At 46.8% G+C, this 25,938-nt stretch overlaps 1 protein-coding gene across 1 annotated transcript; it reads left to right on the top strand.

The window, feature by feature from the left end:
* Positions 1-1,838: 1,838 nt before the first annotated feature.
* LOC125537168 (uncharacterized) lies at positions 1,839-25,456 on the top strand. The gene is made up of 2 exons (XM_048700478.2): positions 1,839-2,069; positions 25,058-25,456. Exons 1-2 carry the CDS (start codon positions 1,839-1,841, stop codon positions 25,454-25,456), a joined length of 630 nt encoding a protein of 209 aa, XP_048556435.2.
* Positions 25,457-25,938: the final 482 nt, after the last annotated feature.

Raw genomic sequence — 25,938 nt, 5'->3', positions numbered from 1 at the left:
GAGCTCCGTTAGCGAAAGAAAACAAAAGAACACTTCAAGGTATTGTAATGAACTCATTCTTTATTTATATTGGTGTTATACGCATTTTGATTGTCATTTGACTGGGATTATGTGAGTTTGAGCATGTTGTGAAGTACTATAGACCTCGTATACATCTTGGAATTCGACAATGATTGTAACTATTGAATTGTATAGACCATATACATTCGAAGTCAGTAGCCTAATATATTTATTTCACAATTTCAACAAATGATTAATTCACTACATACTAAGAAAACAAATGTGTACACCCTCTGTTTTTATTTAAGTCCGCGTATTAGCATTGGTCAAAGTCAAGTTTTGTAAACTCTTAGAAAGTTTATAACAAAAAATATTAACATATACAATAACAAATAAATACCATTAGATTCATTATTGAATGTACTTTCACATCATACATATCTGTTATGGTAAATGTTTATATTTTTCTATAAACTTGGTCAAACTTTAGGAAGTTTGACTTCGGTCAAACCTAATATGCAGAGTTTACTAGTACTACTCGCTAGTTGCTTAGCCGAATCACCCAACACGCCACACGGGGAGTTCAGTGTCACAAAATTTTGAGGTCGGCGGGAAAATCTCCCGCGACCCTGATTCGAGCAGTGGGAAGTTACCATCATAGCCTTCAGAACAGGCCTATGGATGACGGTTGGTAGGGGGCTATTTTCGTAACTTCAGGTTCACCCTACCCAGCCAACCCCACCCCGGCACCAATAGTAGTACACCTGAATACTCCCCATTTTCTATCCCCACCGCAAAATAGACTTCTCCACGGCACCGCAGCCTTCGTGCTCCTCCCCTTCTACATAGGCGCACTCGTCCACCGCAGCGCATCTGCCTCATCGACGACCTCGTACGATGCACTGGAGCCAGTCCACCATCGTCGTCATACACGAAGCCTCTTCCCCAGCACCGTCTTACACGGTCTCGGATCTGCCTCCCGGAAGACGACGCCAAGCGCAGAAGCACCACCATCGTGGACAATGAACGGACTCCCGTTGCCGACCATGACTCACAGAGGCCGCTGCGACCATCGTTCTCCTCCTCGATTGGTAATGTGTGTATTGAATCACTTAGCAGTACATGTGCAGTTCCAATTTTGTTCATACCTACCCTTCAAATTTCCTGGGTGCTATTGTTCCCGTAAAAGTAATTGGTTATAGCCTCCATTGTCCAACAGAATATCAACTTGTAATTGTGCGTCGCTCCTGTATCGCGCTGTGCTTTGGTAGGTTTTTCATCTGCAACCAGTAGTGTGGCAAATGATGGAAAGTTTTTTAGAACTAGCAAGATGCACATGCGTTGCATGCATCAAGATGCATTTGTATGAGTAGTTTATCTTGTGGGAGAAAAGGATGAACAAGGGAAGGCCTTATTTGCAAATCTGGAGAGGGGTGTGGGTATCTTTTTGCAAAATTGCCATTGTTTCCTTCCTATCTGTCAGATATAAATCGAACGGCCTATATTGCAGGATGGCAGGCACACCATCATCACCAACTCTGTTTTTTTGTAAGAAAAAGAAAAAAAGTAGAGAGTAGAGAAGTAGAGATAAATATTAAATATTAAATAAATATAATAGTAGAGAAGAGAGTAGAGATAACAGAGACATCGGGAAAGGATTGCGCGCGCGGGGGAAAAAGCGGCCGGGTGTGCGCTAGTTTTGGCGCGCGGCGTCCGGCGCGCTTTATAAAATCCAACACCCTCCCACCTCTTTGTGCCTTGCCACCGCTCTCTCCCTACTCTGTGCCATGCCACTGCTCTCTCCCCGCTCTTTCTTGCCTCAGCACCACCGCGCCACCATGCCACCGCGTCGCCGGGAAACTTGGGGATACCGTGGCGTCCGCGCGCGCCCCTCCGGCAGCTTCTCCGTCGAGATCCGGTTCCGCAGGGTGTGCCTCGGCCTCGGCAATTTCGACACCGCCAACGAGGCCGCCCGCGCATACGACGCGGTGGCGTGGTGCCTCTGGTGGCCTCATAGAACATTGAACTTCCCCAATGTGCCGATGCGCACTACAAAAAAAGACACATCAGTGACATTTTGGGCCGAACAAAAAAATAATTCTGTCATACATATGACACTTCTATGACGATAATTGTGACAAACCCCGGTATCATCATAGATGTGGTGGGATCCTACTTCTATGACAAAAAATCATGACAGAAAATGGGCTTTTCATCCTGGGCGGGCCGGAGACGCAGCTGCATGACATTCTTTGGGCCGTCCATGACGGAAAAAACCGTGGTAGAAGCGAGGGCGAGGAAAATTTCGGGGAGTTCCCGGTTACGGTGGGAGGTCGGGGGCTGAGCGATGCGCGTTTCTCTCATACACGTACGCGCGTGTGTGCGAGGCGTTGGCTCTAACTGAACCCGAACGAGGTGTTGGGCTCTAACTGAACCCAAGTGATTGCACTGCAGGCTACGCGTTACTGAACCCGAGCGATCGATCGATGACTGTTAACTGAACCCGATCGAGCGATTCCTTCGCTACTGCTGCTAACTGAAGTCGATCGATGGGATGAACAGTGAGCGTTGCGGGGGGGGGGGGGTTGGATGAACAGTGAGCGGTGGCGTTGCCTCTGGATGAACAGGACCCCGTGGTGTGGTGGAGGGCTGGATGAACAGTAGATGGTGGAGGGGTGCCCGTGGAGGGCTGGATGAACAGGACCCCGTGTTGTGGAGGGCTGGATGAACAGTAGACGGTGGAAGGGTGGTTGAACAGGACCCCGTGGTGTGGAGGGCTGGATGAACAATAGACGGTGGAGGGGTGCCCGTGGAGGGATGGTTGAACAGGACCCCGTGGTGTGGAGGGCTGGATGAACAGTAGACGGTGGAGGGGTGGTTGAACAGTAGCCGGTGGAGTAGCGCGCGGTGGAGGCTGGATGAACAGGAGCCCGTGGAGGCTGGATGAACAGGAGCCCGTGGAGGCTGGAGGAGGTCGACGGTGGAGATGAACAGTATCCCGTGGAGTCCCGTTTTGCGGTACGCCACACCCCTCCCGATGAACAGGACCCCCGTTTCAACCGTAGCGCTCCAACACAAGTCCGTTTCCTCTGTTTTGCCGTACGCCACACCCCTCCCGATCAACAGGACCCCCGTTTCGACCGTAGGAGGTCCGTTTCCTCCGTTTTGCGGTACGCCACACCCCTCCCGATGAACAGGATCCCATTTCGAATGTGGCTGGTCGAACACAAGGCTGTTTCTCCGTTCCGCGGTATGCTAGGCCTCGTTTCCATCGCCTGTTCCGTCCAAGCCCTCCCGATGAACACGACCCATTCCGTTGCCTCCCCATGAACACGACGCATTCCGTTGCCTCCCCATGAACACGACGACGATGTTGTTTCTCCGTTCCGACCCAGCCATGTACACGAGCCCTCGTCGTACGTATGCGTGAGTAGGCGTTCGAGACCCCGCCCGTATGTACACACATGTGGCCGTATTTTCTTTCTTGCACCCTGACCGCTGTACGTACGTGTACATGCTACGTGCGCGCCTCTACATCGACCAGTATATATGTACGTACACGTTCGCGACCAGAATGACAATGCTACGTATGCTTCGACCAGGTGGGTCCCGACTGTCAGGCACTTCCTTGCGTGCGAAGATGTAGTTGGTGGGTCCCAGCAGTCAGGGGGGCGAATCATTTTGTTTTTTTGCCCGGGCGCACTTCCTTGCATGCGAAGGTGTAGCTGGTGGGTCCCAGCAGTCAGGGGGAAACATTTTTTTTGCAAAATACGGTGGCCCGTCCGGTGGGTCCCCGCTGTCAGGTGGAGGAATAATTATTTTGCACGTAATAAGGAGGCACTTCCATGCTGCGGCCGTGGACCCAGCTGTCAGCCTCTCCACGTACAGTCCACGTCTGATGGAAGTCGTTCCTTGACCACGTTGACCACGCCGCACCGAGAGCACCAGGGCGGTGGACGACAGCGAGGCCTAGGAAGGGGACGACAGGGAGCCGGGGAAGACGCGGCAGTGGAAGCCCGCGCGGAGAGGAGTACGAGGGTTCACTGGTTCGGCTGCGGTGTGAGGCTGTCGTCGCCGCAGGGCCTGGCCAGTGGTGGGAATAGTAGGGGCGGTGAGGCCTCCGCGGCAGCACAGCCGGCCACGGGAGGCAGGAGCATGCGACACGACCGGCGCTGCTTTGGGCGGCTGGAGCAAGAAGACCAGAGGTTGAAGAAGCACTACGGCCGTTGGATGGACATCGTACGGTCACTGGAGCTAGAATCGTTCATATTGACTAAAGTTGACAAAGGCCCCCGTCCCAGTCAACTTAGTAGGCCCACAAGTCAGCCTCCCACCATGGTGGGTCCCAGCTAGCAGGGGGAGTGTTCATTTTTTTTGTGCGTAATAAGGAGGCACTTCCGGTGGGTCCGAGCTGACAGCGGGGGGAACATTTTTTTCGCGAAATACGCCGGCCCGTCCGGTGGGTCCGAGCAGTTAGGGGGGAAACGTTTTTTTGCGAAATAAGGTGGCCCGTCCGGTGGGTCCCTGCTGTAAGGTGGAGGAATAATTATTTTGCGCGTAATAAGGAGACACTTCCTTGCGGCCGCGTGGACCCAGCTGTCAGCCTCTCCACGTACAATACTCTTCCGATGGAAGTCGGTCGTTGACCACGTTGACCACGCCACGCCGAGAGCACCAGGGCGGTGGTCTGGACGATGGCGAGGCCTAGGAAGGGGACGACGCGGAGCAGGGGAATACGCAGCAGTGGAAGCCCGCGCGGAGAGGAGTACGAGGGTTCACTGGTTCGGCTGCGGTGTGAGGCTGCCGTCGCCGCAGAATAACAGGGGGTGTGGGTGAGTGGAGGGATGGCCTGGCCAGCGGTGGGAGTAGTATGGGGCGGTGAGGCCTCCGCGGCAGCACAGTCGGCCGTGGGAGGCAGGAGCAGACGGCACGACCGGCGCTGCTTTGGGCGGCTGGACCAAGAAGACCAGAGGTTGAAGAAGCACTACGGCCGTTGGATGGACATCGTACGGTCACTGAAGCTAGAAACGTTTATTATTGACTAAGTTGACAAAGCCCTTGGTACGCTCCAACTTAGTAGGCCCAGAGGTCAGCCTCTGAAATGGTGCGCCCCAGATGTCAGGTGGAGGAATCATTTTTTGGGCGGCTGAAGCTAAGAATATCCGAGATTGAAGAAGAAGCACGACATCCGTTGGATAGACATCCAACGGCCACTGCTGCTAGAACCGTGTGTTGACTATAATAAGTTGGCAAAGCCTTGCATACGCGTCAACTTATTTTTTTAGGGGACGCGTCACTTAGTAGGCCCAAAAGTGTGTGGCAGAGAACTTACAGCCCATTTGCGTTTTGTAATAATGTATAGCCCATTTTGGAATTCTAATGGAATTTACAACAGCCTATTTACAGTTTGTTAAAAGTACAGCCCATTTTCTAGCTTGGATAATGATTAATAATTTCAACCAACCGTTGAAGACAGAATTCAATAAAACTTCCCACATTTTGATGGGCTCCAAAATATTTTTATCCCGAAATTTCTAGTCAGATTAAATATAAATTTGTATTACGTAAAAATCCAACGAAACATTGCGCGCGCAACAATGAAAATTTAAGATTTTCAAAATCCATAAATAATATTTTATAAACTAATTTCGTGTTTGGTGAAATTTTTTATAGTTACTGCCCAGTTTTTATAATTACATCCCATTTATTATTTTTTAAAGCTCATTTTCCTGTTAAGCCTAATGCATCCCTCCTAGGAAAGATTTACAGCCGAGCGGGGCGGAGAATAACAGGTTGACCTTGCCTGGGTATTCCTCAAAAAGACGTATAGCTGGGCTAGCCATTTTCATCTTGAAAAAAAATAGTATTTGGGTTGGATATCTGGCCTGGGCTAGACGGGCCACAGACCGCCCAGTTAATACCCTAGTCTCCTCTGAACAACAACGAAATCATCGCCAAGAAAAACTCTGCAGTGCTCATGCCTCAAAAACACAAATACTGCTCGAGCTGCTTGGTCCCAGCTGTTGGCCGCACCTTGTGCAATTCTCTCGTTTATATTGACTACATAGGTTGACAATGGTGTGGGACCGTGATGTCAGGAAACTAGGAGAAAGCAAAAAAAATATAGTTGTACATAATAAGGAGGCACTTGCGTACGTACGGCTATGGCCCTAGTGGGTCCCTAGTGTCATCTTGTCAAAATAAAGTCATCTCCTGAATCCTCATGTTCGTTGACGATGTTAACAACGCTCGGCGCCACGACGAGCGCAACAACTCGAAGGACAACGGAGAGGGCCTCGCAGGCCCTACGGATGGTCTGATACAGCGCCCGCTACTCATTCAAGAAGCCAGGATCATCGGACACCTATGAGCACCTTCGAGAAACTGAGACGGCATGAAACGGTAAGGCCGCGCTTGGGAGCTCTGGTTTATTTCAAACCTGTATTAACATACAAGTGTAATTTACTCATCATCGAAAACAACGCGTAAAATACAGGCGTAATGAAAAACCGAGGGCCCGAGGTCTATAAGTAAAACCGGCGGGTTACGCGTGTAATTTTGAGAGATCGGTGTATATTTTACGAGCACTGCTATATGGACAACATTACCAGACGATACATGCACGACGTGCGTATCATGCCATCCATGGGCAAGGTTGAAACGGCAGCTAACGGCTGGATTAGCAATCGTCCGAGTGTCGTTCAGCGTTTTTATCATGTGTTAAGTACTTCCGATATTTTACTAGTCAAAATCGACCAACCAAGCACCTTCGCCCGAGACCATCTACTTTAATTTACAAGCGTCGGTTTTACAAGCGGTTTTGGTTGGAAAACGACGATCCAATCATGGCCTAATATCATGAGTTGGTCGGAAGATCATATGGTTTCACGTCTAACCTACCCGACTTGTCGTATAGGCTATGAGTGAAACATCAGACGATGAACTTCTTGAGCACGGAAACAACAGAAGAGGATGATCTTCTTAACAAGAAAATCATTGGCATTAGATTGACATGCAAAACAATACGAATCATTATTCTCAGGAGGCACAGTGAACAGCTCGTGATGCCGCATGCCACAACATTCCAAGCTCAACTTTGCAATCAAACACAAGGCCTGTCATTACATAGACAATATTCAGAACAAACTCTTAACATAGGAATATCTCAGTAGAGTAACTATTTACTTCTAAACTGAACACAGGAATAGGAAAAAACACTCGACGCTGCTCACAGCAAGGGCGTCCCACTCAAAAATATCAAATGCATGTCTTCTGGCTAACATCAATGAGCAAATTTTGACAAGGTTTTCCAATTCCAATATATTAAACTAACATCTTCTTGCTAACATCAATGATTAAACTTTGACAAGCTTTTCCCATTCAAAATATGTAATGCCTATGATCGTGGAGTCCTGTCGTAGCTTTTATACTTGTTTGGGCACTTTTTCCCAGGGCACTCCACGTATTGTTAAATTGCCAATGGTCTCTGCAGACTAGTCATGTCACCGGTGTCTAATAATACTCTGTAAAGCTTCTCGGTCATTCCTTCTGTAATGTAGCACAAACAGTGACTGCTTCTTTCTGCAAAGTGGAACGACCAACTAGACCCAGTAATACAGCAGTTTGCCTTACACATTGGCTCCTTTTGTGCAGTTCAACTAAAAACGAAGTCGGAATAAAACCGAGCTTTAATTTTGATATCCCTGTAAGCAACAATAGGTATAAGGGAAACAATTACTAAGAAATAACGGTTGATGACTTGTACTCCCAGAAGAAAAGCATCTACTGATCTACTTTATCTTAATGGGAAACAAAGCAGGAGAGTAGCAATTCTCCATCAGTGTGATTCATTCATATTGACTGAGACATTATCTTAACAATGCCTTGTTTCAACATGTATAAAGAACGACAAAGCTTATAAAGGGGGTGATGCTGAATTTGTTGTAACAAAGCAACAAGCATCATGTCTGGGTTGGTCCCATTTTTGTTCACTACTTAATGGGAAAAGATAGCAATACAATAGCTTCAATTCATCATTTATTTAAAACAGTACCAATACAAGTAGCACAACATCTCAAAACACACTGCACGATCATGTGGATGAAGGCAAGTACCAACCTGTCATGACGCACACAAGATCACGTACGAATCTGCCAACACGAATAGGAAATCCAATCTCGTTTTGTGCATTTGCACTGAAATCAAGCAAAGTGTTTCGCGTAGCGAAGCAAAATGTCACAATAGCAACAAGTTGAATAGATATCCCTGTATAAACAGAGGCAAAAAAGGAATCAATTACTGGCTAATAAAGGAGGATGAAACATGCGGCCACAAAAATGGTAATCCCGCCAATCCCTAACAAGTGTTGTAGTTTTGAAATAAGATTCAGTAGTTAATTCTGAGAGTGGCATCAATTACTGGCTTATAAAGGGGGTGATGCTGAATTTGTTGTAACAAAGCAACAAGCATCATGTCTGGGTTGGTCCCATTTTTTTCACTACTTAATGGGAAAAGACAGCAATACAATAGCTTCAATTCATCATTTATTTAAAACAGTACCAATACAAGTAGCACAGCATCTCAAAGCACACTGCACAATCATGTGGATGAAGGCCTGTACTGACCTTTCATGAGACGACCAACATAAAATACGAATCTACCAACACAAAAAGGAAATCCAATCAAGTTTTGTGCAGTTGCACTGAAATCAAGCAAAGTTGTCGGTGTGACATTTAAGTTTTCTATAGCAACAAGTTGAATAGATATCCCTGTTTTAAGAGGCAAAAAAGAAAACAATTACCAGCCAATAAAGGAGGATGAAACATGCGGCCACAAAAAGAAGCATCTACCTTATCTTGATGGAAAACAAAGTATAGGACAGTAGCATTTCTAAAACGGTTGCATTGATTCATATTAATAGAGAAATTCTTTTAAAACAGATCAGCAGTTAATTCTGAGATTAACAACAACAAAATAGCTGCATGGGACATGCCAGCACCATGTGCATCCACACGTATAAATGGGTGATGCATTGTATGTAGCCAAGCAGCATATATGCGCTGGTCCCATATTTGTTCTCTTTGAACCTTCTTACTATGTGAGGGCAGCAAATCTAGTCATGCACAAACTACCCGACCCCCCAGTTTCTTTCCCTTTTCAACAAAGAGATCGGTTCCTTACAGATGTGTGTACTAGGTTACCCCCTTTTTCCCTTTTCGACCTACAAAGCGGCTGGATAGCCAGTCTATACTACTTTCCGCCCCTCCTTTCCTCATTGAACCACGTCCTAGATTCTTGCTCCAGCCCACCGCACCCTTCTTTCCTCTTTGAACCAAGACCTAGATTCGACTACAGATCGAAAAAGATCCACATGCAGCTAGAGCAACGACGGTTTCAAAGAAACTTATACCTTAGGGTCGTCGGGATGTGGCAAGGTGTGCGGCGGGAGGCCGGATCTGCCCACACTAAGTACGGCAGCGAGGAAGAAGGGGTCGGTGGCCCTCCCGCATAGGCACTGGGTGAAAGAGAACAGCGCAGCTGGCAGTGGATTGCCTCCCTTGCCGAAGGCGATAGAGTGAACGCTGCACCTCCTCCCCTTCCCGATGCAACGGGATATGGACGCCTCCTTCACCAGCTGTGAGGGGGGAGAGAGACAAGAGGCCAACGCAATCTTGTTTAGATCTGGTGAAGAGAGGGTGAGAGACTGTGAATATAGCAAACCTTAGCAAATGTATCTAGACTCATTTTAGTGCTAGATACCTCCGTATCTAGACAAATCTAAGACAAGTACTCCCTCCGTTCCGAATTACTTGTCTTGGATTTGTCTAGATACAGATGTATGTAGACTCATTTTAGTGCTAGATACCTCCGTATCTAGACAAATCTAAGACAAGTAATTTGGAACGGATGGAGTAATTCGGAACGGAGGGAGTAACATATATGTAGTGCAGCGAGTGTGTGGAGAGTGCAAACCCTAGCAAACAAGCGCTGAGGCTCCCGCTTATATATATACTACTGTAGTACGGACTGAGCTCCGGTGCCTTCACTGCACCTGCTTTTGGCTGTATGACAGGTGAGCCAGCCACATTTTGGGCCCACCTGTCGTTAAACCCTAGCGAAAATTGCACCAACGTGAAAGACGACTGCGTCTCCAACGCAACCAAGGTGAACTAACGAAGGATATCATCTTTGTGCGTAACAAGCAAAGAGCACTGATGGAAGACAGCTTGTTTTTCATCGAAAATCGACCAGCTTCACCAGCCGATGCAACCATGAGGCACAACCATGAGCATCGATAGGTCATCGTGGTGATGCATCATCCATTTGGCATCAAGTTTGGGTGAGGCACCTAAGAAGTTCGACAAATCCTCACTGTGGTCTGTTTCTTCTCAGTAATCATGCTCGAGGAAGGAAGAACCACGTGGCAGAGGACAGTGAGGCGGAACAACAATGGCCATCCAATTTTGTGTAGTTCCACTAAAATTGAGGAAGACATGCCCGGGTATGGAGACACGCATCGCTGTTTCCAAAAATATAAAAAAGGGTTAGCAACGACATCTCAATTGTCAATAAGAATTAATGAAAAGTACACCAACAAACAGAAGCATCATAATTATCTTGATGGGAACTAAACCAGGATACCCGAGAAAAAAGCATTTCTTCATTTAACCAGTGATAGTACTACCACCATATGGACAATGACTGCACAACCACCATGTACTTTTTGTCGAAACAACATGTATACCTCCACCGAGGAATAAATCAGGACAACTTTTTGAGTGGCATTTCCTCTATAATAGTACTAGTAGGTGATGTTGGACCAGCCGACGAACCCTAGCTACTATGCAATGGGAGCTGGGGAGTAGTCGCATAGAAGAAAACCCGCACACAGCGACCTGGGGAGCTGGACCAGTACAAGAAGTTATACCTCAGGTGGGCGAGATGTCGTTTAGGCGGGCGGGCGGGATCTGCCCACATGACGGCAGCGAACAAGGGCGCGGAGGATCTTCGTCCGCGCCAGCGCCGGCTCTGAGAGGACGGTGCGCATCGGCTTCCTCCGTCACCGACGGCGACAACGTCAACGCTGCACCTCCTCACCTCCCGCAGCGGACGGGATTCGGCCGGATCTGTGACCACCGGTGAGGAGAGAGATAGAGTGGACACTGTCATCTTGTTTTGATATGGAGAGGGTGAGAGAGCGAGACGCGAGAAACTCTATCAAACAAGAGGCTATAATGGAGTAAAAAAATCTCTCCATAGCAGTGGTTTTAAATAGAATACGTGTGTTCCCGGAAAAAAGAAACGAAAACTGGCGGACAATTTTTTAAGGGTCTGTCTAGGACACATCTAGATGTGACATAGTTATGTCACATATAAGTTGATGTCCACTCTGTTTGTGGTCTTTTCCTAGTTTTTTTTGTTTCTTGTTTCCACATTATATACTTGTGGGAGCTTAGATGTGATATCCTTAAATAACATCTAGATGTGAATTAGACAAACTGATTTTCTAACGTACCAAGAAAGAAAACTCGATCAAAAACACGCCCCCGCTTCCAGGTCGCGAGAGTCGTCGCGCACACACACATACACATAGACATGCATATCCGTGTTTACGTAAAATTCCATTTCCATCTCCATCTCCAATCATATTTGTCCAACTGGCACATTATTTACGTTGTTAATTATATACGCAGCAATATTAACGTACAGCATCTCTTGTTTGCGCACGTCCGGACCGCTGCCACGGCCGGTCCTGACCAACCCGAACCCTCTTCATCACCCGCGCATGCTTCCCGCCCGAAACGGTCGGTGCCGCATTCATGCCCGGCCAGAGCGGATGTGAACTCTCACTGGCTCCGGCATTGATTGCGGCGCGCCAGCCGAGAGAGCGTCGCCCGCGCCGCTTCCGGGTGCACGCGGCTGCTCCGCGTTCAATGGTCGCAATAGCCGGCTACAACATGCGCGATCTCTTCCAGTAGTAACTTCTTGGGAGTCCGTGCTACAACTAGCTGTCCTCCCCCAACTCGTCAATCTCTTCCAGTAGTGCTAGTACTCCATGGCGCGATCCATCGACAAGCAGGCGGGAAAGTTATGGTATACTACTCGGTTTGCGGTGAGTGGCATGCCGAGTGACCGTGTGGGGTCGAGCCGTGGAGGAGGATGAGACACAAACACGACAGACGTGATTTAAACGTTGGTTTTGCTCGATGGCGTGATCTAACAAAATGAAACGTTGGTTTCTCTCCGTTTCCATTTTTTCTCCGGAAAATTGGAAACTTTTTCACTCCATTTTCATTCCTATGCCAAGGTTGCCCCGTTACAACATTCCATCAAATACAATAGAAAACTAACATGCATGCTGATGCATCTCAATGATTCACAGATCATAACCAATATTTACTTCACAACTAAAGAAAAAAGTTGTGAGAGCGTGTACGATAGAAAAACTACTGATGGGGTCACTACGGCTTAAACCCTAAACCCTAAACATGATTTAATTTCCTGGCCAGGTAGAACCTGTCGAAGGAATGTGCTAGAGGGAGATTCTTTAGTGAGAATGTCAACAACAATAGAAGCAGCACTCTTTGGTTCTCCACCTTCTGGTACCTCTTGTTCCATAGCACTTTCCATGTCGGGAAGGAAAGACGGCTGGCACCCTCGGATCATACGATGCTTTTGTGCAGTTCCACTAAAATCGACCTGAGCATCCCTAATGGCAAAGATATTGAAGAAGTGTGATTAGAATAATAGTACTGGCACTAGTTCATGAGACATAGACTCATCACAAATAGAAGCCGGTAGAAGTAGAGAAAGATCGACATGGAGATGGAGCTACGGCAGTGGAGCAAGCCGGCTCTAAAAGGAAGATGGACTACCTGGGACGTCGGGCTGTAGCTAGAAGGGTGGTTGGGACGCGGCATCGGCCCATACTGCAGTGACCCCCGATTGGGACGCACCGACTGTGGGTTTTCTCCCTCGTCGATGTCGACCGCGTCTACATAGAACATTGTTCCCTTCCCCCAGCTGCGGGATCAGGCCCGTCGTCCTATGCTTGTGAAGAGAGCAACCTAAGCAAGCAGGCTTGTAGCTTAGGCTCCTGCTAGTGTATATATAGTGGCTTTCTTTTTCTCTCCATATCAACCATTTTATATTGCGTATGTGTCATTCAAGAGTGAAATGATGGTTGCTTCTTCTGACTAACTTACTGTGTGATTTAACTGCTCCTTAGTGGCCCCTACACGTACTCCCCCTACGTCTATGCAACAATCACACGTACACATGGACGTAAAAACGCGCGCGACGCCCTAGTGCATGCATGTCCGAGCACACGATGGAACACAGACGGTCAGGCTCAAGTGCTCAACCTACACGTGCATGCACACACATAGTCAGTCAGGGTGAGCTAGTGACCGTATGAACACCAGAAAATATATATATATATATATATATTGAGCGCAATGAGTGTATTATGAAGTCCACTGACCATATTTTTACAAATATACAGTGACAGACAGTGTATTTTATCTCGTTTGAAATTAAGCCATATTAACTGGAGAGGAGGCAGCATGGACTGGAATTACTTTGCTGTGTCCCGTCAACTTGCCGAACAAGGAGAAGGTTGCAGGGCGGGAGAAGCTTGCGCGCGGTGGCTCGCAGGACAAGGAGAAACTTTTGACTAATGCAAGCTCTCCCTCGCTCAGGCAGTGAACGTGCAACAATTAATTCGGTGTCAGATTGCCAGAAGCATACACTATACTACTAGTGCTATTATTGTTCGACTTCCCGAACAGCCAAGCGCAAAGTTTACTAGTACTACTACTATAGTCCATAAAGGTACGTACTATACTAGTACTAGGAACCGGATGGAGGAGGGTCTGCACTCTTATTATAATTTTAAAATGTGATAAAGCAATCTTCAACACATTTGGTTCTCTTCGAGGGTTCTCGCATGTGATAATGGAAGTTGATTGCATGGAACACTCTCCACAATTCTCGCTTAATTCTGGCTCATATCCTGTTACAAATAGTAGCGCTCAGTAATATTTCCTCTTTTTTTGTTATTCAGCATGTAAACAGGTCAGCAAACCTTGCGGCGCATCTTCGTGCGAACCGTGCTTGCTGCACTTTGAATGTGGCCGAGAGCTGGCTTGATGAAACACCTCGCTTCGGGGTACCTCGCTTCCTAGTGACCAGTGTCTTGGCTGATCGTCCTAAGAATGCTTATACATGAATAAAGCTCTCTCATTTACCCGCAAAAAAGATTAAGCCATATTAACTGGAAAGGAGGGAGTATGGACTAGCACTACTTTTTGGTGTGTCCCGTCAACTCGCAGAACGAGGAGAAGTTTGCAGGACAAGGTGAAGCTCGCTTACGCCTTTTGACTAATGCAACCTACCCTCGGTGGACATGCATCAGTCCATTCGGTGTCAGATTGTCAGAGGCATACACTGTAGTACCCAACATGCGGAGTACCATCATTGTTCGACTTCACGAAGGGGCGAAGAGCCAAGCGCAGTAGTACGCGTACTTGGTTTTGCACCTTCATACTACTCCACCCTCCGTCATAGTTTACAGGACGCGCTTCATTATGATGCATTTCTCTCAATGCATTTCCACCACCAGAGAGACTTTAGACGCGTTTGGTATAATGCTCAATTAATTAGTGCGTGGTAACCGCAATCAAGTCCACAATTTTCTCTCCATGTACTGTACTACTACGGAGTGCATGCATGTGTGTACCCGGGGTGGAAGCACTACATGCATGTGTGTATGCATTATTCCCTCCAGTAATAGATGCCGTGCTATAACTACCAATGCTATTTTTCAGGCCGATCGCTAGTCGCCTTGGTCCCACAATTTTTTTTCTTTTTTCTGAAGCGTGCTGTATAAACAGTGACGGATGGAGTAGTATGAGCGGATTCAACGAAGAGTGTATTGATGGTTGCTTCTTCAGAGCAACTTACAGTGGGAAAGGTGGGCTTATGATTTGACTGCTCATTACTCACTATTAATGTGGCGCAACGATCGGGCTGAGTCTCCCATGCGGTTGTGCACTACCCCCTCGGTTCTTAAATATGCTCCAGAGTATTTGTCTTTCTAGAGATTTCAACAAGTGACTACTCAAATATTTGTCTTTTTAGAGATTTCAAATGGTCTGGCACATACGGATGTATATAGACATATTTTAGAGTGTAGATTCACTCATTTTGCTCCGTATGTAGTCACTTGTTGAAATCTCTGTTAAGACGAATAGAATATTTAGGAACGGAGGGAGTACACATACGAAGCAAAATGAGTGAATCTACACTCTAAAATATGCCCATTTGAAATTTGTAAAAAGACAAATATTTAGGAACAAAGGAGTATAATTTTGTGCATGGCACATGGACCCGGATGATGAAGAGGCTTCTGGCAATGCTATCAAGCTTCCATCATTTGTTTACATAATTGACGTACTATACAACTAATTTTCCAGCGACATGAAATTGTACAATGGTGTGAGCTTTCAGCTTTTGTTTCACATGTCTTGCCATCGATGCTTTTTCGAAAACAATAAAAAACTAACTTCCTTGATAATGCATGTCAATTATTAGCAGATCAGAGCTAATAATTACATCACAACTGAAGACAAAGTTGTGAGAAGGTGTTAAATTAAAATTGATCCATGCTTTCATTGGCAGCAACGTCCCCCCAGCTCTGTCTAAATCAACAAGGCATGTTGGGGGAAAAAGTAGCTGTCTGGAGCATGCAACATTCCAATCATTTTGTGCAGTTCCACTAAAATAGAGCTGAGCGTCCCTGTTCCAAAGATATCAAGTGTAATTACGATAATAGAGGACTGCTGATGAAACAATAAACACACAAATAGAAGTCGGTCACCTTTGCAGTCTCTCTTAAGACTAACTAGTTGGAGAAGATTAGGCTCGGAGTTGGATGAGGAGGATAGAGCAAAACCAATCTTCCTTTGTGCAGTCGCATTGAAATGTAGAGGCGTTGCCCGTGTGACATTTTAGTACAACTGCACAAAACACTCTTAAGAAAAGTGATTTGTGCAGTTCACCAAAAGGTCGCAATAGCAACGACGTGAAATGGATAGCCCTGTTTGCAAAAAAGAGGTAGAAAGGAAACAATTACTGGCCAATAACAGTTGATGACACTTGCGACGACAAAAAAGAAGCATATTCCTTGTCCTAAGGGAAGATAAAAACACGGGTGTGTTTGTCTAAAACGGTGTGAGGACGAGAATGCAATATGGAAAGTACGTCGGACGAGCTATGTTTTGAGCAAAGAACTATGGAAGATCCACATGCAGCGACATGGGAAAACGGGCAGTGGAGCAAGGCCGGAGGGGATACCTAGAGGTCGTCGGGATGTAACTAGGTGAGCGGCGGCGGGCGGAATCTGTGAGCAGGCGGCGTAGGCCCTGCCGCGCCGGAGCTTGGTCAGAGAGAACGGCGTGTACCGCAGATCGAGACGTGCTGCCTCGGCGCCATCGAACGGAGAAACGATGCACTTCCTCCCTTTCCTCCGGCGGACGGGATGCGGCCGGATCAGTGACCAACAGTGAGAGAGAGAGAGGCCACAGCACTCCCTTTCCCCCGGCGGACGGGATGCGGCCAGATCACTGACCAACGGTGAGAGAGAGAGATAGGCCACCACACTCCCTTTCCCTCGGCGGACGGGATGCGGCCGGATCAGTGACCAACGGTGAGAGAGAGAGAGGCCACCGGAGCCTTGTGTGAGATACTCTGAAGAGCGGACTACCTTTTCCTCCATAAAAATCATTTTATATTCTGTGTACGTGCCATTGAGTGCTATAACTTTATTTAAAAATAACGCGGCAACGCGTCAAGTCGAACTTTGTTTCGTGCACGCGTGGTACACGACCTCCCTAGGTAAATAACCGCTACAGGCGTTCAAATTAGCACGTGGGCTGCCATTTCGTAAAGAAATGAGCTCCACCGTGTACCCGCGCGGGTGTGGCTGGGCATGAAGCGTGAGTACGTGCACGGTGCACCTATTCTCTTCTTGTATACGTACACCACCTGCGTGGGGTTGTGTGAGAGAGATACAAACCTAGAGAGATATAGTGTGTGGGTTCTTGAGAGTTTTTTTGGGGGGGGGGTCAATCAAAAAATTTAACATATGCAATGTGTGTGAAATAGAGTCCTGGATATAACATATATATAGAGGGGGCGATCCACGAGAAAAAAGTGGAGGTATCATCAGCTTGAGGTGTCCATAGAATCGAAGAGAGGGATGATGTGTGTGTGTGTGTGTGCGCGCGCGCGGTCGATAAAGAGTGCCATCGAATTTGTGTGTGCCCACGTCAAAGATATAGAGTGGTTGGCCTGCTAGAATGTGAGATGGCACATGTGAAGTTTGTCTCTGTGGCATGGATACCTACCTGCAGCGCTCGACTATCGGTGTGTGGTGGGGGAAGAGGGAGGCCCAATTAACTATAGAGGTACAATGGCTGGTATATGTGTGGAGGAGGAGAGAGCCCTACCTCATGTATTAAGTAGATCGATCTGCCTCATGTATTAAGGGAGATCAATCGGCATCCATGCATATGTGCAGGAGATGAATAAGGTTGGGAGAGAGACATAGCTAGAGTGTTGGAGGGGGTGGTAGTGGAGTTGCTTCTAACAAATGGTGGGATAGGCTTGCTAGACAAACGGAGGGCACGCCCGCAATATCAATAAGAGAGGAGATGGCTGCTTGTTGTCTGTGCACGTGCGTGTGAGAGACGGGTCAGGAGGCATGCACGAATGATGAGGGGGGACGATGTGGCTGTGGTAAGCAGACGTAACTACATAGGAAGATCAATCGCCCTTTGTAAGAGAAATGAGAGACATAACTTGTGAGGTACGTCGATCGATGGGGGTAGTTAAAGTCGATCTAGGCATATGTTGGGAGATCGATCGGTATACATGCATGTGTGTGTTAGAAGCAAATGAGGCACGAGGAGAAGAATAGAGAGAGAGAGGGATGCATGTAGGAGGTGGTACGAGAGGCATACTATATCGAGGGGGAGGAGTGTGCGAGTACGAGAACGATGAAAAGAGTGGTGGGAGTGAGGCATGGACGGTGACAAGAGAAGAGGGGAAGCTTGTGTTTGTGCTAGGCACACCTGGCTAGAGAGGCATATTGATCGATGTGTGCTGTAAAGAAGGAGCTGGGGGGCCTACACACACCGTGGGTGAACGACCTAAAGTGAAAAGATGAATTTGCACGATGGAGCTAGAGAATGCTGAGGGAGGGTGAGAGGGATGCGGGCATGTGCATGCACAAGAGAAAGTTAGCGCTAGCTACAAAGATAAGAGGGTTGTGTGGGTGTAAAAGACGAATAGAGATCATATATACTTCATTATAAATAGCGAATTCGGATATTTGAAGAATTTATCATAGTGTTTCAAATCAACGGATGTGTGAATATATATAACGGTGATACACATGGTGTGGTTATGAACATGGTATACTACATTTAATAAATTTTATCTCTACTCTTATAAAAAAACGGAGTTGTTGATGATGGTATGCCTGCCATCCTGCATTATAGGTCGTCTGATTTATATCTGGCGGATAGCAAGGAAACTATGATGGTTGAAGTTGGCAACAATCATGATTGTAGATTCTTATTGAAATAGAGAAACGAATTCAAATTTAGTTCGAATTGCAGCGGTAGTATAGACATTTGGAATGCACTAAAATGTTGGTATGAGTAGGTTACATGCATTATACAACAAGCAAAAAAATTTAATTGGACATAACATGGATTCATACTCCCTCCTTCCATCTATATAGGGCATAATGAAAATTTTAAGACCGCCTTTGACTATTGACAAGATTAGTAGTACATGACATGCACACTGTGAAAATTATATCATTGAAAGAACCTTTCACAGACGAATTTAACAGTGTGCTTTGTGTAAGTTGCATGTCATATATCATTGCTCTAATATTTGGTCAAAGTTAGCATTGAAAAACGCATTAGGCTCTATATAGATGGAAGGAGGGGGTAGCTTTGAATAGCATTTGTATAGTAAAACGGGGTAAGACTCTCTCTTTGTGTGGTGTGAATAGTTTTATTTTTTTCGTTTTCTTTTTGGTTGAGGGAAGTGCGAATTGATTTGGTGTGTACAAGTACAATATTACTACACGTTAGGCTTGTCCCTAAAATTCAACCCGCGTCTTGTTATATCCCGAAAATTCAGATATCGTGCTCCCAAAACTGGCGCCTTCACAACCCGCGCCTTGCTATCCCGAAATTACAACGTGTGCGAAAACTCCCTCCAGCTGCCAAATCCCGACACGCGAAACCCCCCTTCTAACCCTGAGCCGAAAGGGCCACTAGTTCAAATCGGTGGGGGGTACTTTTGTAACACACCCTACATTTTGGACAAGCGCGTTCTTAAGTCATGCTTCACCCCCTTCCATCACCCCCTTTTCACCATTCAAAATCCCAGGCCGCCATAACCTCTCCGCTCCAGCCGCGAAACCCCACCCTCCTCCGTCCGCCACGTCACCGCTGCCCAGCCGGAGCCTCTTCCCCGACAATGTCGTCCACTGCAACAGCTCGACGTCCCTCGTCCACCTCCCCGGATGAGGATCCGTCGTCCATCTCATCATCCCGCCGGTTCAGCCGCCCCATCCTCCACCTCCAAGGAGCTGCTCCGACGATCGCCTCGTCTATCACGGCTGCTCCATCCCCATAGCACCGCCTTAACCTGCTCCACCCGAACCGCAGCATCCTCACCGACTCCTCGGACGAAGCCGAGGCCTACTCAGTGCCACCAAAGAGGTTGTACACTCATCGCATCGCACCTTCTCCTTAACTCGACCTCCCGGCGCCGATGGTGCTCCATCCCGCACCCCCATGGAGCGGCTACCTAGAAGCCGGCACCGCGGGCGACATCTCCATGGCGGCTCTCCCCCAGTGCGAGGCCCCTTCGGCGGCGGCGTCCATACCAGCCAGATCTACTGCTGCTGCTCCGGCTCGCGCTCGATCGCTCGCTCACCCAGTTGCTGCTGCTGCTCTCCCCCTCGCTTGTGTTGCTGCTCTGCTCCGATTAAGCCACACTTCAGTCGACTGAATCGACTTTTGGGTCAGTCGATTTTCAGGGGTTGGGGGGCTCGCCGGAGTTAAGGAAGAACCACCCGCAGCGGGGACGGGGGCTCGCCGGAGAGGTACCCCACTATCTATCTTAGGGTTCAGGGTGGGGGGCGGGGGGCCTAGAGGGCTGGCCGGGGCGGCGGTGGCGAGTTGTTTCGGGGCGGCGTGGCGGCGCTGGGGCCGGCGGTTCGGCCGGTGGTGGCTGGCGGCTCAGGGGGGTGCAGGTTGAAGATGAACTGCATGCCCTCCCTAAACTACATGTCAAGTGCCTCTCTGCTACCATTGCGTTTAGTTCCGACAGTAGCATTCAGATTCCACAGTAAATTTCAGTTTCGATAGTTAAGTTCAGAGTCAACAGTTTTTACCTCATCTGTTGTAGTCAGGTGGTTTTTGGTGATGTTAATTTTACATCCATTTTACATCATCTATTGGAGATGCTATTAGAATCCCACTTGAGATTGACGATGTCTGTCTTGTGCTGCTTCAGCCTTGACGTCTTACGGCTCACCGAAGCTGCTCCAACGATAGAACAATCCATCACAACAGAGCAGTGCCCTGTACGCCGTCTACATCGCCCTCAGATCTTCCTCCACACCTCCGACAGCCACCTCTGCCTCAACTGCTTCAGCGACCAACCCAATGATGCTGAGGTCGACACGGCTACGGCAAAGAGGTTGTACACTTGTTGCATCACTTATTACTATACATTCACGTTGATCCATTAGGGCTATTTTGGTTCAACGGAAAAACATAGATCCACTGGTTGTTACCATCACTCTAAATTTCTGCATGCTCTCCTTACATAATCTCACCATATTTTTTTCGTATGCATGTCAGATATTGTACACAGTCATGCTAAACATGTGGAGAAAAAGAGAAGAGTTTTGCACGGCAATACAATGTCATGCAGACATCGCTCCATGGTGGGTTCAATGGAAAACCCTCCCCACCCCTCTCCAAATTGTAATCCAGAGGAAGATATCTGTTTTGAGGTAGATTCGGACGCCGCTGACCACTCCAATTTACCCCCCAAGGTGTTTGCTCTACCTTGGCATGATGATGTTAGTCATATCATGCATATGTTGCCTTGCAGTGCCTACTTTTGATATCATATATGTCATCTGCTTAGTTTAGACATATTCTGTAATGCCACCTGTTTAGTTTCTATATCATATATGGGAATTATGCAGTCTCATGTCTTTTAGCCAGCCATAATATATGTGAAATGTGCAATGCCATACTGTTTAACCAGGCATCATATATTTCAATGATATCTTGCCCATAATTTTCTTCATTACATTTCCATTTGTTGACAATGTTTGTACATTAAACTACTCTTCCTGTGAATCAGCCATTTGGGTGGGAGATGGAAAAATCTGGAGTGAAAACAAGGCCTTCAGAGCAGACAGTGCTACCTGTCGAAGCAGATATCTTGTTGGGTCCCGATAGCTCCTCAGAGATGGATTCAGAGACAGATGACCAGTCCTATTCCCCCACTGAGGTGTATGCTCTAACTTGGCACGGTTATACTGCTCATATCATGCATACGGTGTCTTGCATTGCATAGTTTAGACACCATATACACAATATTCAACACCATGTTCTTAGTTCAGACATCATATTGAATGCCCACTGTTTAGCATATAAATCACATATGTGAATTAAATGATGCGATCCTGATTACTTAGATAACATGTAGGTGAATTATTTCATGCGATCCTGTTTAGTTATTCATCATATCTTTGAATTATGTTATGCTATGCTATCCAGTTTAGATAGACATCATATATGTGAAATTATGTCATGCTATCCGTTTTAGTTAAACAATATACATGTCAACTATTTCATGCCCTCTTTTTTCCACACTATCTATTGCATCTGTCTCTCATACAATGTCTGTACATTCAACTATGTTTCCTGTTTATCAGACATTTGAATTGGAGCAGGTGATGCCAGTATCTAGCAGACTAAAAATACGGTCTTCAAATAAAACAGTGCTACCTCTTGGTGGAGATAGCACCCCGGTTGTACATGCATAAGAACCAGCCCTACCACACATAGCCCAAACTCTCGCAGATTGTACCCCTACTACGATGGACAGAGAACCAACTTCACCAAATCTAACCCCAACCCCAGTCGATAGTAACCCAGTTCCTATTGACACAGCACCATCTCCACCACAGAGCTCCCAAATAAGAGCAGTTAGTAAGGCAGCTCCAGTGCCCAAAGGGCCAGTACTATCACGGTGAACCCCAACTCCACCAGTTAGTACGCCTATTCCTGTGGAGGAAGCACAACCAGCTAGTCGTAGTTTCGCATCTATCGCATTTGATGTTGTTAAATCCTATGTGCGTATCTTCCCATCTTGGAAATATTATACTGAAGATGAAGGAAAATGCTAGTTGCAGGTGTTTGTACAGGAGTTATGTGTAAGTAATGTTATTCATGGCAATTACTTTGCTTCGTCCCATACATCCTACCTCCATGATGGTTATAGTACAGCAAATTTTCCCATTTTTCTCTATAGAGAAGGACCAATTTGGAAACTCAGGATGAGATAACCTGTGCTAATACCTCTTCTATCTTCAAGAATGCTTGGTGGCAATATCGGAATTACATGAAGAAAACGTACTTCACTCGCAAAGAAACTCATCAAATTCCCTTACGTTCTCCTGAGACACATTTACTGGACGATGACTGGGAACGCCTTGTTCTGTACTGGACCCAAACCAAGAATGTGGTAAGGTCTATGAGCTCATTTTATATTTTTAAGTATTATATTCTTGCATCTTACTGTACTCTATTCATGTAGAACAAGTGCCTAAACCTGAAGAACAACTGTTCTAATTTAAGATTCCATTGCTACCATAGGACATAGATATATGTTTGTTTGATGCTTTTATTATGTACTAGTACTTGGCAATAGAAGACTTGGTAGTTTAATCATGTCCACCTTACTAATGAACTGGTTCACCGAAATGAGTTTCATATACTAGTACATGCTAAACTTATTATGTGTCTGCTTGTTTCTTCTTTTAGAATGCTGACAGAATATTGGGGAAGAGTGCCTTATTAAGCAATGGTAAAGGAAGTAATGCAGATAAGGTTCAGGATAGTGACACATCCTGTCTTTGTTTAGTGTTGGAGTTACTAGCCACTACCGCTTGCACAACTATTCAAATTCACTGTCTGAATCAGTTCGGTTTCTTGAGTCTCAACTACAAGCTGAAAGACATCGATCAGCTGTGTTGCGATAAGAAGCGGAAGGACTGCGGAAGTTTGGAGCATTCAGATGCATACTTTCTGGTGCAATAGCAAGCGTTGGAGGATTTTAGCGCCAAACAAGATAAAGCTCTTCTGAAGTTGTTTCAGTTATGCTCTTGTTTTGCTGCCGCGTTTATTTGCACTGGTGGCCAATTTTGATGGCCAGTGTATATGATATGCTGCTTTGTTCCCTATATTTGCACTGGTGGCGAACTTCGATGCCCAGTGGATGTAATATGTGTAATAGCCGTGATAGCCTAGCGTTAGTTGCTTGCTTATTTATTTCCTTGTTGTCTTGTTTATTTGTTTGCTTGTAGTCATTGCAGTTCTTTTTCCGCGGTTAACTAGTGGCTGCAATAACCTATTTTTTAAAACTAGGCCACAATAACCATGGGCTAATATTTACTGTAGTGACACTGGGCCTCCTACGGGCCGTAGAAACAATGGGCCTTCTATGGGCCGTAGAAACAGTAGGCCTTCTACGGGCCGTAGAAACAATGGGCCTTCTACAGGCCGTATCATCAATGGGCCTTATACGGGCCGTATGATGATTGGCCAAACATGGGCCAATAACAGGCCGCATTATGGCCGTAAACGGGCTAGAGTTGGAATAGTCCGTTCATGGGCCGACCGTAATGGGCCATCGTTAATAGGCCGTATTTTATGACGCTATGAAAACGACCCAATGTATTAACGGACCACAAACGGGCCAACTGTAACCACATGCTGAATTTGGCCCACAAGCAGAAAATGACAGTAATGGGCCGTAAGTAAATGAATGCTGGAAATGAGCCCAAGAATAAATGGGCTCTGAGAAGGCCAAAAGATAACATGGGCTGGAAACGGCCCAACGGAATAACGGACCGTTAATGGGTATAAAGTGATACACTGTTCATTACGGGCCAGTTTCACCATGGGTCGTTAATGGGTGTAAAGTGATACACTGTTCATTACGGGCCAGTTTCACCATGGGCCGTTAATAGGCCAAGAGTTACATAGGGCCTCATATGGGCCGAAAGACATCATGGGCCATACATGGGCCAGAAGTGAAAACGGGCTGGAATCATATTGGATGGCCCAGATGATGCTACTGGGCCTAATTTGGATAGGGTGTAATGGGCCTTGGGTTAGCGGGTTGTAAATGGGCTATATGAGAACATGTCGTTAACAAGCTTTCCATGGGCTGGCCCGCCACCTTTTGACCAAGTCAAGTGGGCTGGCCTTTTCACAGGAATGGGCCTCTGTTGGGCCGTGCCACATGTTGACGTATCATAGGCGCCTTCCATCCAATGAGTGGTTGACATCTATCCCAACGATGAGCCGACACGTGTTTCCTCCAGCCAATGATGATTTTACACGTGGAAAATCCCCATTGGTCGGGGCTGTTAACGGGTTACCGGATCCAAAACCCGACCCGATAGCTTAACGACGTTCCGTTACAGTGGATGCCACGTGTCGGTCACCCTTGACGAAAGCACTTCTGTGACGCGTGATTTATCGTCATGGAAGTGGACACTTCCGTGATGATAATTTTGGTAATGTCATGGAACACTTCTACGATAGCACAGGTATGACTATCTTGATTCTGTCATAAATTTGTCATGGATGTACATGCATGACAAAAAAAGTGACCCACTGTGACAAACACGTATCATCACGGAAGTGTATTTTTTTAGTGGCGGGAGCGGGCACAGGAGCTCGCGCCTCTGCCGCGACTTATCACCGACAAGGATCGTCGCGACAACCGGAGGCGAGAGCACCGTCTCGGCATCGCCGAGATGGACGAGGAAGCCATGGCGTTGTGGCGCCAACGTTTCCTGCAGGACATCATCAACGAGCGCGAGTTCTACACGCAAAGGAGGGTGGAGAGGGATAAGAGGATGGCGGAGCGAGCTGCCTATCGCGAGGACAAGCGTAGGCGAAAAGCGGACGCTCAATTCAACATGAGGCTAGGAGCAGCGTCGCCCTGGGAATCCGACGACGATCGGTATCTTCACACCTACAGTCAGACGTCGGAGGAGGACATCACCGAGGAGGAGTCAGACGACGAGGAGGACATCATCTATCTATGTTGAGAACTATCCTCTACTCTCTAGTCTCTACTCTCTATCTCTACTTCTCGATCTCAGCACTGTAAACGCTTTTTTAAAGCGCCGCGCATTGCAATTCTGTTGGAGATGCTCTAACATGGCAGACGAGTACTTTAATGTTGCCCACAAGATGCACGAGTATTACTAGTAGTATATTTTTCTTGCCATGTTGAGATTTTAAAACCACGAGTGCAAACATGCAGAGGAGCAATGAAGACCAAACACGGGATATTGGGGACATCTTCAAGGAGCATGGCAAGTTAAAGAGGAGCTGCACCGAACATGTAAAACGAGCTTTGGTAAGTAACACCCTTTCAATTACTTTCATTTAGCCTCGTGTTCTTCGATGTGTATATGTTGTAGTTTCTATTTCTCTTAAGCCTCGTGTTCTTCGATGTGTAATAAGAAGAGTCTTAATCGTCCTAATGCTTTCATTTTTAGCTTGATGTAGCAAGTGGGTGTTCTCA

This window comes from Triticum urartu, chromosome 2A (genome assembly GCF_056163025.1).
Source record: "Triticum urartu cultivar PI428250 chromosome 2A, HENAU_Tu73, whole genome shotgun sequence".
NCBI lineage: Eukaryota > Viridiplantae > Streptophyta > Magnoliopsida > Poales > Poaceae > Triticum > Triticum urartu.
This window is presented reverse-complemented; position numbering and strand designations above follow the sequence as displayed.